The sequence below is a fragment of the Culex pipiens genome, chromosome 1, assembly GCF_016801865.2.
Source record: "Culex pipiens pallens isolate TS chromosome 1, TS_CPP_V2, whole genome shotgun sequence".
Taxonomy (NCBI): Eukaryota; Metazoa; Arthropoda; class Insecta; order Diptera; family Culicidae; genus Culex; species Culex pipiens.
The window spans coordinates 65,051,172-65,066,409 of NC_068937.1; the positions used below are offsets into that span (position 1 = coordinate 65,051,172).

A 15,238-nucleotide genomic window follows, 5' to 3' on the forward strand; every position below is an offset into this window, starting at 1 on the left:
TCTGGAAGCATCAACTTTATTCGTGTTTATCAAAACCGTTTAACGAGTTTTTTTTAGCAAATAACATCCAGAATAAATTAGAAGAATAAAAAAACACTTTTTTTCAAACCGGATTACTATAATTGGTTGAAACAATGTCAAGTTATGGTTTTGGTAATAAGTTTTTTTTTTTTTTGCAATATCGTCAAAATTGTAATTTTATGGCCCACCCTAACGCGGCAGGAACCACCCTAATAACCTAACAAAAATATGTATAAAGTAAAACTATTTTGGGTAGAGAATCCCGTAATTTTAAGCCGATCCGAGCACTTAAGAGTTTGGCCATGCCGTTTGCGTAGGAAATTGTTGTATTGAAACACCGTGAAAACAACATTTTTATTCGACAATACACTTAAGTCGCTGAGCAGAATTTTTGAAGATGTTCAATAATTTTTCAACGTTTTTTTTTTCTACAAATAAAATAAGATTAAAATCCAACTCAGGACTTTTGATATGTCACCCTGGAGTTACTTTAAGTAGTAGTAGGAAGAAAAGAGAATAAATATCACAGAATTTTAAAATTTGCAGCTTTCTCTACACTAAAATTGTTGTAACTTTTCAGAGATTTGATGTAATAGCATATTTGTTCTTCTAATTTATTCTGGATGTTATTTGCTAAAAAAAACCGGTAAACAGTTTTGATAAACACGAATAAAGTTGATGTTTCCAGAAGATTTCAAAAAATGAGGAAAAACCCTTATTTTGCAGCTAGTATCGAAACTGACGACCAAGATAAAGATTTTTTCACTATGTAGGATACTGAAGACATGTTTAGGGGACTCAAAACTGATGTTTTGATGAAATGAAATGAAAAAAAAACATCATAATTTTAGCAATTTATTTAATACTTTTTCATGATTTTAGCTTAAATATATAGTATAAAAACTTCAAAATGAGATAAAATCAATTTTTACCGATAGATTTTTTTGAAAAACACTTTCCCTGACTCGGGACAGTCCCCTCAACAAGCTACAGAAAGAATTACCGAGGTTCATTCAAGTTTTATAAAAATAACCTTTAGACAAGCCGTGATTAAGATCTTATTTTTTTTGTCAATTTTTAAAATTTTATTTTTGCTCAAATTCTGGACCAATTTTTCAGAGTACAATGAGTAATGAATTTGAAAATGGCGTTTAGTCGGAATATTAAAGTTAAACATGAATCGTTTTAATGTTTGATGCAATCGAGAATGTTTTTAACGGTTACATATGCATTTAAAAATGGTTACATATGCATTATTAACAACTCTTCCAGTGAATATTTTGGCGTTAAAATTTAATACATTTTAACTAATTTTTTAAACACATTAAAATTAAACACAAGCACTGATTTTTTTTTTCTTCAAATCTATTTATTAAAAGATATCCATTATAGGCATATAGGGTCATCCAACCATGGAGACACTTCAGAAGCCGGAATTTCAACGATTATAATTTTTTGTATTTCATTAAAATTATTTATTTTCGAGAGTACCAGGAGCTTTGCAAAATATGAAATGGCTTCTATAGCTTAGAACAATTAAAATAAATCTTTGTTTAAGTTTGTTTATAAAATTTTAAGAAAAACAAATATCCACTTATGAGTTTTATGTTGTGCTAGAAAAAAATAAAAATGTTAGATAAACCATCACAATTATCACACAGCTGAAAATGTAAATCCAGACGGTTTAAAATTTGATAGTTCAAATTTACCAGTTTGTTCGTGGGTTTTTCTCTCAGTTAAAATTACAGAAAACATGATAATTAAGGTTAGATAAATCGATATTTCTTAAACAATTTTTTTGCTTTCAACAATTTGATTCAAGTTATGTATATTTTGAATTTAGCGACAGTTTATCACGAAATTGGATTACAATTAAACAATTCAAGAAAATGTAAAAAACACTTTCTTCTCTACTCCTTTAATATAAACTAGCTGTTTGAATAAAGAAAATAAAGACATTGAACACTTAAGATGAAAATCTTTGAAAACTTTTTTGCATACATTACATTACAATTTTACAATTCATCTCAATAATTATACCACAAACCAAGTGATGGTATAAATGATTTGCTGATTTTTATACTCCTTGAATTTTTGCACCCAAGCCCCCCCCGAACAAAAATCCTGGCTACGGCCCTGGTGTCAACTGAGACCGTCCCGAGGGTCGACTCAACTACATTCGCAACGGCGGCTGCTGCATACTACATCATACCGAAACTTACAGTCACTTGCCGGCCAGAGCGTCACGTCGTCAATCATCTGCAGCACCAGATTAATCTTGGACGCGATCAATCTCCAATGGTTCTTAGTCTTTACACGATAAGAAAAATACAAAATTTGTTTGATGTTGCTGTTATATCATTTTCATTGAAATACTTGTTAAATAGTTTGTACACTATTTTCAATAAATTGGATAATGTAAATTTTTGCGATTTTTTTTTTATAAAATAGGCACTTTAAAGCTTACTGTGGATTTATTTTTTTGTCCATGAAAAATGAATAATTTCTATGAATTCATAGACTTTTAAATATTTTGACTCTGGATATCTTTAATAATGTCTTTAAGCATTTTTTGATACTCTTTGGTTTAAATTTAACCGTTTATTCGATCGGAAAATTTTAATTTAATATTTTTTTTAAAATTTCGAAGATAAGCAGCACTTTAGCGATAGATTGAAATTTTATGAAAAAGTATCCTTAATTATCACGGCTTGTCTAAAGGTTATTTTTATAAAACTTGAATGAACCTCGGTAATTCTTTCTGGAGCTTGTTGGGGGGACTGTCCCGAGTCAGGGAAAGTGTTTTTCAAAAAATTCTATCCGTAAAAATTGATTTTATCTCATTTTGAAGTTTTTATCCTATATATTTAAGCTAAAATCATGAAAAAGTATTAAATAAAGTGCTGAAATTATGACTTTTTTTTCATTTTATTTCATCAAAACATCAGTTTCGAGTACCCTTAACATGTCTTCAATATCCTACATCATGGATAAATGTTTATCTTGGTCATCAGTTTCGTTAAAAGCTGCAAAATAGAGGTTTTCCTCATTTTTTTTAAATTCTTCTGGAAGCATCAACTTTATTCGTGTTTATCAAAACCGTTTAACGAGTTTTTTTTTAGCAAATAACATCCAGAATAAATTAGAAGAATAAAAAAACACTTTTTTTCAAACCGGATTACTATAATTGGTTGAAACAATGTCAAGTTATGGTTTTGGTAATAAGTTTTTTTTTTTTTGCAATATCGTCAAAATTGTAATTTTATGGCCCACCCTAACGCGGCAGGAACCACCCTAATAACCTAACAAAAATATGTATAAAGTAAAACTATTTTGGGTAGAGAATCCCGTAATTTTAAGCCGATCCGAGCACTTAAGAGTTTGGCCATGCCGTTTGCGTAGGAAATTGTTGTATTGAAACACCGTGAAAACAACATTTTTATTCGACAATACACTTAAGTCGCTGAGCAGAATTTTTGAAGATGTTCAATAATTTTTCAACGTTTTTTTTTTCTACAAATAAAATAAGATTAAAATCCAACTCAGGACTTTTGATATGTCACCCTGGAGTTACTTTAAGTAGTAGTAGGAAGAAAAGAGAATAAATATCACAGAATTTTAAAATTTGCAGCTTTCTCTACACTAAAATTGTTGTAACTTTTCAGAGATTTGATGTAATAGCATATTTGTTCTTCTAATTTATTCTGGATGTTATTTGCTAAAAAAAACCGGTAAACAGTTTTGATAAACACGAATAAAGTTGATGTTTCCAGAAGATTTCAAAAAATGAGGAAAAACCCTTATTTTGCAGCTAGTATCGAAACTGACGACCAAGATAAAGATTTTTTCACTATGTAGGATACTGAAGACATGTTTAGGGGACTCAAAACTGATGTTTTGATGAAATGAAATGAAAAAAAAACATCATAATTTTAGCAATTTATTTAATACTTTTTCATGATTTTAGCTTAAATATATAGTATAAAAACTTCAAAATGAGATAAAATCAATTTTTACCGATAGATTTTTTTGAAAAACACTTTCCCTGACTCGGGACAGTCCCCTCAACAAGCTACAGAAAGAATTACCGAGGTTCATTCAAGTTTTATAAAAATAACCTTTAGACAAGCCGTGATTAAGATCTTATTTTTTTTGTCAATTTTTAAAATTTTATTTTTGCTCAAATTCTGGACCAATTTTTCAGAGTACAATGAGTAATGAATTTGAAAATGGCGTTTAGTCGGAATATTAAAGTTAAACATGAATCGTTTTAATGTTTGATGCAATCGAGAATGTTTTTAACGGTTACATATGCATTTAAAAATGGTTACATATGCATTATTAACAACTCTTCCAGTGAATATTTTGGCGTTAAAATTTAATACATTTTAACTAATTTTTTAAACACATTAAAATTAAACACAAGCACTGATTTTTTTTTTCTTCAAATCTATTTATTAAAAGATATCCATTATAGGCATATAGGGTCATCCAACCATGGAGACACTTCAGAAGCCGGAATTTCAACGATTATAATTTTTTGTATTTCATTAAAATTATTTATTTTCGAGAGTACCAGGAGCTTTGCAAAATATGAAATGGCTTCTATAGCTTAGAACAATTAAAATAAATCTTTGTTTAAGTTTGTTTATAAAATTTTAAGAAAAACAAATATCCACTTATGAGTTTTATGTTGTGCTAGAAAAAAATAAAAATGTTAGATAAACCATCACAATTATCACACAGCTGAAAATGTAAATCCAGACGGTTTAAAATTTGATAGTTCAAATTTACCAGTTTGTTCGTGGGTTTTTCTCTCAGTTAAAATTACAGAAAACATGATAATTAAGGTTAGATAAATCGATATTTCTTAAACAATTTTTTTGCTTTCAACAATTTGATTCAAGTTATGTATATTTTGAATTTAGCGACAGTTTATCACGAAATTGGATTACAATTAAACAATTCAAGAAAATGTAAAAAACACTTTCTTCTCTACTCCTTTAATATAAACTAGCTGTTTGAATAAAGAAAATAAAGACATTGAACACTTAAGATGAAAATCTTTGAAAACTTTTTTGCATACATTACATTACAATTTTACAATTCATCTCAATAATTATACCACAAACCAAGTGATGGTATAAATGATTTGCTGATTTTTATACTCCTTGAATTTTTGCACCCAAGCCCCCCCCGAACAAAAATCCTGGCTACGGCCCTGGTGTCAACTGAGACCGTCCCGAGGGTCGACTCAACTACATTCGCAACGGCGGCTGCTGCATACTACATCATACCGAAACTTACAGTCACTTGCCGGCCAGAGCGTCACGTCGTCAATCATCTGCAGCACCAGATTAATCTTGGACGCGTTGCTCACGTCACCGAGGTAGAACGAGCTGCGCGTGATGGCTTCTAAGCAGGTTTGGCACCCCCGCTCGCGGGCGGCCAGTGTGATCAGCATGCCCTCCTCGGCCTGGTTCTTCGAGCCTTGAATCTGGGTTTTGGCCGTGAAAAAAGAAATTAGTTGTAATCTGCGTTGACGCGAGGTTCGCGTTTAAGGCTTACTTATGCTTCCAGGAACCGGCCTCCTTTGGAGACAATCTTGTAGGCGATGTCCTGCGATGTTTCCGGGTCGACGTCGGTCACTCGACGTAGACCTTGCCGACGAGTTTAACCGACATGACGCCACAGGTGCCGAACACCAGCTGCAATTTGTAACAACACAATTTAGACCATATTCCAGAAATCACTTAACGAAGTGCCTTACATCCTTCGCGACCTGCGGATCCGACAAGCACGCGAGCGTCACGTCCGTCATCTTTATCACGTCCGAAGGCGTTTCGGCGAACTTGGCGCCCGCCTCCTGGAACTTGTGGCACTTGATGGCGATGCGGTTCCACACCACCGAGTGGCCCGAGTTGAGCAGGTGGCAAGACGCGCCACTGTTACTGGGCGGTTCAGCAGGTGTGAAACGGGCACATTGCGACGTACCGACGAGAAGGTATCTAAGATCCAGCGTCGACACGTCGCCGGAATTGTTTAGTTTTCACTTGCGTTTCGGTGATGGCGAGCTCGTAATGTCCTCGATGGCTGCTATCGCGGCTTTGGTCTTGTTGCTGATGGCGCGGGACTTGGGTGTTGAAGCGACCTAGAACAACATCCAGGTTTAAAAATTCTTCAAACATTTAAACATAGAAAAAGACAACAAGAAAAGCACATACACGTACACGTAGGAACGTACATTATTTTTGGCGGCGGACTTTTTCGTCGTCGTCGGGGTCTCGGCCGTTTCGAACGCACTCGGCGTCGTCATGTTGTTCTCGTCTTCCTTGCCGTCCTCACTTTTGTTATTTTCCACCTCGCGCACCTGAGCTCGACATCCGTATCGGGACGGTTCAAACCCGACTCCTCCACGGCTGGCCAATAGTTTATCTATGCTGTGGAGGTCAGGCCAGGATGAGTGATTCTCTTGGAGTATCGGGGCACCACTAACAGGTTTACTTCGTTGGTCATGTTGCCGAGCATGGTCCGGACATAATTTGAAATTGTGGTATGATCTCGATCAGAAAATTTCCAAAATGGCAGCCTAGTTGCTGAACCTGTTGAGAAAAACAAAGTGATTATCGGCGACACGCGGAGGACACAAATCTCATCTGGCCAATGGCCGGTAGATCGATTTGATTCACAGAGTAGGTGCCCATCCCCTGGAAATGACCGTCGACGATTGAGTGGAAGCCATCAGCTTGCCGCATACTTGAAGTTGAATCCTACGCTGATTCGTAATCCGAAATTATTCTTTTCCGACCATCACCGATTGTACCCTTTTGTCACTCGCCGGGAGAAGAATTACCGTCCTTTTAAAGCCAGAAACTAACCGGAGATTTAAGGAAGGTTGCAAGTCCTGGAATTAGTAAAAGTTTGAGGTATTTTTTTTAGGCAGAAGAGGCAAAACACTTACCTGCACAAACGATTTAATCCTTAAACAAATCTTACTTTTCACTTGAAATTTGTGATTGAATCGTTTGCAATGTTTTGATTAGAGCGAGTTGAGAACTGTTCGCAAATTTTGACAGCTAGATTCCAGCTGCTGATGCAAACAACACGCGAATGCAATATTAATTAAAAGTGTGTATAATATTACACATTTTGGGTGTAAACGGTGATAGGCAAAATTGTGTAGTTTAGTACTACTAAACTGTGTAATATCACATAAAAATATCTACACGACCCATCTTTACATGCGAGCGTTTTACTACTTTTTTTGCTGTGTAGAACTCGAAAAATGCAATTTTTGAGATAAATAAAAAATATGAAAATGAAAAAAAATTACCATATTTTCATTTGAAAACTGTGTATTTTGTTGAAAAGTCTGGCCGCATCCGAAAACAGATGGATATTTCGAAATTTGCGCGGCAACTCGCCCAGGTTCAGCACACTAGCTTTCATCTGCAGTCAGAAGAATCGAAATCGGATTTATGGGAGCTGAGAACGGCGCGACACAAAATTTTGCAAAATTTTACCACATACGAACATCACTCGACCTCCACGGAATTTATTTTCTCAAAACTCGAGGATTCGAGATAGACGAGTTCTGCCAAGGTGAATCGATAGAGCGTCGAAAATCGATGCAGTGTGATTTTTTGACGATTTTTCCGCTTAAAATTCATGCTGAATCGACATATTTACGAAGATGAAAATGACGTCCTGGCTTAAAGTAAAACCTATACCTTTCTTTAGTAAGAAAGGCAAAAAGTAAATCGTTCTAAAAATTGATCGGGATTGCCGATCGATGTCGAATTTGTTTCAGATGCTCACTCATGGTCTGTACTATGAATGTAGCAAGAAATTTTGAATAAAATCCGAAACGAAAAATGTTGGCGACGGTCACCAGGTGGGCTTTTACCTTTTTTTAGGGATTTATTTTCTTATGGTAGGTCAATCAAACGGCTCTAACTCCAGAACCATATTATGAATCTGGATGAAAATTTGGAAGGTTGTAGAACTCGAAAAATGCAATTTTTGAGATAAATAAAAAATATGAAAATGAAAAAAAATTACCATATTTTCATTTGAAAACTGTGTATTTTGTTGAAAAGTCTGGCCGCATCCAAAAACAGATGGATATTTCGAAATTTGCGCGGCAACTCACCCAGGTTCAGCACACTAGCTTTCATCTGCAGTCAGAAGAATCGAAATCGGATTTATGGGAGCTGAGAACGGCGCGACACAAAATTTTGCAAAATTTTACCACATACGAACATCACTCGACCTCCACGGAATTTATTTTCTCAAGATTCGAGGATTCGAGATAGACGAGTTCTGTCAAGGTGAATCGATAGAGCGTCGAAAATCGATGCAGTGTGATTTTTTGACGATTTTTCCGCTTAAAATTCATGCTGAATCGACATATTTACGAAGATGAAAATTACGTCCTGGCTTAAAGTAAAACCTATACCTTTCTTTAGTAAGAAAGGCAAAAATGTTGAAAAATAGTTGAAAAATATGTTCCAGCCAGTTTTTAACAGAATATTCCACAACATTTCAGTTGAAAACAAGAAATTTTTAGCTAATTTTCTGAAAAAAAATATTCTAGCAGTCGACTGCTAGAATTTTTTTCGGCCATTTAACCAACAAAAAATGCAATTCCAACTATTTTTTTAGTTAATTTTAATTACTGGTGGTCAGCAATTTCAGGTTAACAAAATCAACAATCGATTGTTGAAAAAAAGCTGTGTAAAAAATTAACCCATACTTTTAGTTAAATTAACCAAGATTTTCTTAGATTTGCCCCGGCCGGTCTCTCCGTGTGGTGAAGAATATCACTAATAACAACATGGAATCATCTGGTGAGTAGATTTGGCTGTTGCATATGAATAATTTCCGTTTTTTCACTAACTGCAACTGCTGCACTAAAAATGGTATGAAAATACCAAATTTTGGTATTACTTGTTCAAATACCAGCGACCATTATGTGCTCTTGGTTGCCCAGTAATAGATGGTAAAATACCATGAAATCATACCAAAATCATATATGTGAAAGACCACAGATATACCAAAATATGATTTTCCAAGTGCGCGGGAATACCTAAAAATAAAACCATGGTAGTACCAAGTTTTGGTATTCAAGCAATGTTCAAAAATCCAGAAGACCTCAACTTAGTATTGAAATGGTTCTATTTTGAGGTATTATTTTACCCTTGGAATAACATGGTTTGGTATTGTTGTGCCCTTACACATACAAGATTTTGGTATGATTTCATGGTATTTTACCATCTATTACTGGGCAACCAAGGGCACATTTTGGTCGCTGTTATTTGCCCAAGTAATACCAAAATTTGGTATTCCCGTGTTATTTACCCCTGCTCGGGTAGACCAGTAGCCATTGCCAGCTGCCCTTCCAAGATCTGGTAAACAGACTCTTGTTTTGTAGACTTTGTGGTCCGAGAAGGAGTTCACATGGAAGGACGTTGTGCGCACCTGTGAACAGATGTTTGACGACACGTAAATTCTGTCCAAACGAGACATTGAGTTTGCTCGAATGAAGCTGAACTCCGTCCGAGTTCCATTCATAATCTGCCAAGTGTCCTTCAGGTTCATGTTCTGTACAAGGACTCTCAGCGCGATGCTTTGACTGTTTGTACCCGTGGCATCCCTGGCTGACACGATACAGTTGAAGTCGCCCCCAACTAGTACATACTCCCCCGCGTTTTGGAGATAGAAAGGCAAAGATTGGTTGAACATACTCTCTCGTGACTGATAGCTTTGGACTCCAGAAGTCGCATAGACATTGCAGATCGTAACGCAGTTGTTGACCTTGAGTGTGAGTATTCTACTGTCCAGGCTACGCTGAACATTGCTCACCAGCATGTGTTGTTTCACGGCAATTGCTGTTCCTCTTTTAGTTTCGTTTACATTTGTGTAGGTGTTGAAGCCAGGGATCGAAAATTGGTTGCTCTCGACCTCTTGCAACAACACTACGTCAAGGTCGAGTAGTCGGACAAGTGTCCGTAGTGCGTTTAACTTGTTTTCGTTGGATATTGCGTTAGTGTTGATGGTGGCTACGTTGTAAGATGTTGTATTTTGCATGTCTACTGGGTCCGAATCTTCTTCGGCCTACCCCTTTTGCGCTTCGGTTTTACAGGGGTGAACCCGTTCCCTGCTGAAGTGCTCAAGTCAGATCATTGCCAGTGTAGCTTGCGTTTTCTTCCTCGGAGATTTCCATGTCTGGAATGGGCAGCTGTGGTACTAGGAACTCAACTCTCTGAGCGAGTTCGGCTGCACTGTAACTCGTTGAGGGGTCACTCAGCATCTCCTGGTTGGTTTGTGTGTTTTCAAGGATCTCGCGGTCAGTGTTCTTCGACGCATCAGCAAGGCTGCTATCAACGCCCTGACCTGCTGGCAGCGCGTTTTCCACAGCAGTTGATGGTTCTTGGTTGTGCGTGTGTGGTCCTTCTGCAGTGGTGGTTTCCATAGGAACAGCGATGAGGTCATCAGCTACTGGGGCAGCTGGAGGGCTGGTTGGAGAGGCAGCTACTTGTTCAGCAGCTGGAGGGGCAGCAGGGAGATCAGCAGCTGGAGGGGCAGCAGGAAGATCAGCAGCCAGAGGAGCTGCTGGCGACGCTGCTGGAGCATTTGTAGTTGGAGTTGTAGTTGTGTTCTTCCCCTGATTTTGTGCAGATGTTAGTGTTGTGAAGACCGGCATGAGCGCTGCGGCAGCTTCTTCGCCGAGGTTCTGACCTTGGGGCGTTGAAGACGATCCACCAGCTACGCCAGCGTAGCTTTGTGCCAGTTTGAGCCTATTGTTCAGGTCAGACTTCTGCGTCGCCAGCTTTTTGTTCTCCGGGCGAAGACACCAAAATCGATCAAAAAAAATCCTTCAAAAGATACATACATACCATACCATACCAATCAGCTTAGAACACCATACGCGGTGCCCGTGCTGTATCAAGAAGGTTGTTCCATGTTGCTCGGTTCTGGGCTGCAGCTCGCCAGTCTCCTAGGTTGCAGATCTTTCTTAGGTCCGCCTCGATCTGATTTCCCCATCGTGCACGCTGTGCTCCTGCTCTTCGGCCTGTGCCGCCATCCGGTCGCGCGCGGTCAAAGAGCATCCTGACAGGATGGTCTTCGTCCATCCTCGCGACATGGCCGGCCCATCTGAGCCTCCCGATTCTCGCCAGTGTGACGATGGTCGGTTCTCCCAGCAGCGCGTGCAGTTCGTGGTTCATGCGCCTTCGCCACTCGTTCTGAGCTGTACGAACTCCACCGTAGATCGTTCACAGCACCTTCCGTTCGAAAACTCCAAGGGCTCGTTCGTCCTCTTGCCGCAGCGTCCAGGTCTCATGGCCATAGAGGGCAACCGGTCTAATCAGTGTCTTGTACAGGGTCAGCTTCGTGGCGCGTTGCACTCGATCAGATGTCAAGGTTTTCCGTAATCCAAAGTAGGCGCGATTCGCGGAGTGGATACGAGTCCGGATCTCTAAGCTGGTGTCGTTGTCGGCCGTTACCAGCGATCCCAAGTACACGAATTCGCTCACCTCCTCCAGCACATCGCCATCCACAGCTAAAGGGGTGAGTCTTGGGGGGTCAACGTCCTTTGAGCCCCTCCCTTTCATGTACTTTGTTTTCGTCGTATTCATGGCCAATCCAATTCGTCTTGCTTGCGTCTTTAAGGCGGTGTAAACCCTTTTCACCGTCTCTAGATCTCTCGCTATAATGTCAATGTCGTCCGCATAAGCAAGAAATTGGACTGTCCTGTTGCAAATCGTGCCTCTCGTGTCTATACCCGCTCTTCGCACAACTCCCTCAAGTCCGATGTTAAACAGCGCATTGGATAAGCCGTCACCTTGTCGTAACCCTTGGTGCGATTGGAAGGGGTCCGCTAGCTCCCCTGCCACTCGCACGTGACACATCACACGATCCAAGGTAGCCTTGATCAGCCGAGTCAGTTTGTCCGGAAATCCGTTCTCGTGCATGATCTGCCATAGCTGTTCGCGGTCGACTGTATCGTACGCTGCCTTGAAATCGATGAAGATGTGATGTGTGGGCACGTTGTACTCACGGCATTTCTCGAGGATCTGCCGGAGCGAGAAAATTTGGTCCGTGGTGGCCCGAGCGCCAGTAAACCCCGCTTGATAGGGGCCCACGAACCTCCGTGCGTACGGTGTCAGCAGACGGCAGAGGATCTGGGAGAGGATTTTATAGGCCGCGTTGATAAGCGTGATGCCGCGGTAGTTGCCGCAGTCCAGCTTATCGCCCTTTTTGTAGATGGGACACACGACACCATCCATCCATTCTTCTGGTAGTTTCTCCTCCCTCCAGATCTTAGAAATCACCAAGTGGATCGCCCTCGCCAACTGCTCTCCTCCATATTTGAAGAGCTCACCGGGTAACCGATCTTTACCGGCGGCCCTGTTGTTCTTCAGCTGCTTGATCTCCTTCTTCACCGTCTCCAGATCAGGTGCCGGGAACTGTTGGTCAGCAGCGGGCGGTCCAAGTTGGGCTTCAAAGCCGTCTCCATGCGCTACATCGCCGTTGAGGTGCTCGTTGAAGAACTGCTGCCACCTGTTCAACACCTCGCCTTTGTCCATAAGAAGGTTTCCCTCGGCGTCCCGACAAGTGTTGGCTTGCGGCGCATAGCCTTTGCGGGACCGGTTAACCTTCTCGTAGAACTTTCGCGTCTCGTTCTGCCGGAACAGCTGCTCCATTTCGGCGCGATCGCGATCTTCCAGCTGGCGCTTCTTGAGCTTGAAGACCGTTCTCTGCTGTTTAAGCGCTTGTTTGTATCTGGCCACGTTCGCATCAGTTGCGGCTCTCAGCTTCACCGCGTAAGCTGCTTTCTTCTCGTCAAGTAGCCGCTGGCACTCCTCGTCGAACCAGCGCTGCTTTCCAACTCGGACCGTACTACCTAGCGCGGCTTCAGCGGCACTGCCGATGGCCGAGCATATTCTGCTCCATCCATCGTTGAGGGAGGCAGCGCCGAGTTCCTCCTCCGTTGGCAGGCTCGCTTCCAGCTGCTGCACGTAGTGCTGAGCCGCAGCCGTGTCCTGCAGCCGCTCGGTGTTGAACGGCGGTGGGAGCCGGCTCCGTCGTCGGTGGTACGTCGTCGACAGTTTTGAGTGCATGCTTGCACCCACCAGGTAGTGGTCCGAGTGGATGTCCGCACCGCGGTACGTGCGGATGTTCCGTATGTCCGAGAAGAATCGGCCGTCGATGAGGACGTGGTCGATTTGTGTTTTTGTTCGTTGGTTAGGCGATGTCCAGGTGACTTTGTGGATGTCTTTCCGGGGGAAGAATGTGCTCCGTACCACCATACCGCGGGAGGCTGCGAAGTTGATGCACCGCTGGCCGTTGTCGTTGGTGACGGTGTGCAGGCTGTTCGGCCCGATCACCGGCTTGTACATCTCCTCCCTTCCTATGCGGGCGTTCATATCTCCGATGACGATCTTGACGTCCCTCTGCGGGCAGCTGTCGAACTTCTGCTCCAGCTTCGCGTAGAACGCTTCCTTCTCGGCATCGGATGATTCCTCGTGTGGGCAATGTACGTTGAAGATGTGATAGTTGAAGAAACGGCCTTTAATCCTCAACCTACACATCCGGTCGTCGATCGGCTCCCAATCTATCACACGACTCCGCATCTTGCCCAACACTATGAAGCCGGTTCCCAGCTTGTTTTCGGCTCCGCCGCTCTGGTACATGGTGAGCTCCAAAGCATCATCCTCCCACATCTTCGCTCCCTTCCAGCACATCTCCTGCAGTGCTACAACATCGAAGTTGCGGGGTTTGAGCTCGTTCAACAGAGCGTACTCATACCCATCGAAACGTAGCGATCTGCAGTTCCATGTTCCGAGTTTCCAATCGGTGTCCTTTTCGTGCCTAGGTCTATGCCGTTTGTTCCGGATCCTTATTCCTTCTTGATTGTTCGTAATGATTTGGGTTTCGGTATGCAGCCGGATTGGGGCTGCGATACCTAGTCTCGGGGTGGGGCTGCCACCTTGAAGCTACCGAGACCCAGCTCCGGTTTTCTCTCGACACCGTAACGGGGGCCTTTCTCACGAGGCCTAACGGCATAGCTACACCCTCCGAAGAGGATGGAGCCCCCCTTCCCTGTCAGCATACTACCAGAGTTCCCACAGGGTTGGTTACCCGATCTCTCCAATGGTTACTAGTATCCCGGCTAGCGCCGCGGGGAGGCCAGGGTATCGGAGTTACTGGACAAGAGGCTAACGGACCGCTTGGTGGGTCTATTTTATTCCTGCGGTACTCGAAGTACCTATGGTACGCCATGTCCAGTCGTTCGCCAACCGATACAGATCAAAAGATACAGATTTTCGAATTTTCATGCATCATTTTTGTATGGCCAGCTGCCAAATTTGTATGGAATATTATATGGACAAACTAATAATGCAAAAAAGCAACTCTCTACCAAAACCGGAAATGGATTTGATTTGTATTTTTTTATTTGGCTCAAACTTTGTGGGGGCCTTCTCTATGACCAAAGAAGCTATTTTGTGTCATTGGTTCACCCATACAAGTCTCCATACAATTTCCGCAGCTGTCCATAGAAAAAATGGTACGTAAATACTCAAACAGCTGCAACTTTTGAGTGAATTTTCTGATCAATTTGGTGTCTTGGGCAAAGTTGTAGGTATTGTTGAGGCCTATTGAGAAAAAAATAGGTACACAGAAAAAAAATTGCCGATTTTTTAATTAACATTTTTTTCACAAAAACTTCACTTTTATGGGACAAAAAACCCGCAACTTTTGAGCTATAGAGAAGTATGGTCAAAAAATCTGTTGCCGAGTTATGATTTTTTGAAAAACTAGTGATTTTTGAAAAAATCGAAATTTTATACCAAAAAAGAATTTTACCTAAATTTTTTATGTAAAATTGAATTTGCAATCGAAAAGTACTTAACACCATTTCTATTATTTTTTTTGAAAAGTTCAGAAAATTTGCTATAAAATTGTCTAAGATATTTTGAAGATTGGACCTCTGGTTGCTGAGATACAGCGGCTTAAAGAAAAAGAAACATGAAAATTGAAGTTTTCTAAGTCTCACCCAAACAACCCACCATTTTCTAATGTCGATATCTCAGCAACTAATGGTCCGATTTTCAATGTTAATACATGAAACATTCGTGAAATTTTCCGATCTTTTCGAAAATAATATTTTGAAATTTTCTGAATCAAGACTAACATTTCAAAAGGGCGTAAT

General features: G+C 40.7%; 3 protein-coding genes across 11 annotated transcripts in view; 1 reads left to right on the forward strand and 2 right to left on the reverse strand.

The window, feature by feature from the left end:
- Positions 1-15,238, forward strand: part of LOC128093590 (uncharacterized) — a 435,512-nt gene that overhangs the window by 71,433 nt on the left and 348,841 nt on the right. The window lies entirely within an intron of this gene.
- The window catches only part of LOC128093612 (uncharacterized), an 81,910-nt gene that overhangs the window by 14,345 nt on the left and 52,327 nt on the right, over positions 1-15,238 (reverse strand). The gene's annotated exons all lie outside the window — the stretch shown is intronic.
- On the reverse strand, positions 5,842-15,192 carry LOC120430571 (uncharacterized). Of its 8 annotated transcripts, none has more exons than XM_052710996.1 (3): positions 6,983-15,192; positions 6,900-6,925; positions 5,842-6,623 (listed from the first exon to the last, which is right to left on the reverse strand). In XM_052710996.1, the coding sequence occupies exon 1, from the start codon at positions 13,767-13,769 to the stop codon at positions 11,298-11,300; it is 2,472 nt and encodes an 823-aa protein (XP_052566956.1). In that variant the 5' UTR covers positions 13,770-15,192; the 3' UTR covers positions 5,842-6,623; positions 6,900-6,925; positions 6,983-11,297. The 8 variants fall into 8 exon arrangements, with proteins under 8 accessions (XP_052566956.1, XP_052566955.1, XP_052566952.1 ...); XM_052710995.1 differs by having other exon boundaries at positions 6,875-6,925; XM_052710992.1 differs by having other exon boundaries at positions 6,845-6,925.

Coding starts and splice junctions, on each gene's coding strand:
- LOC120430571 (XM_052710996.1), bottom strand. CDS start 13,769: ATGTGCTGGAAGGGAGCGAAGATGTGGGAGGATGATGCTTTGGAGCTC.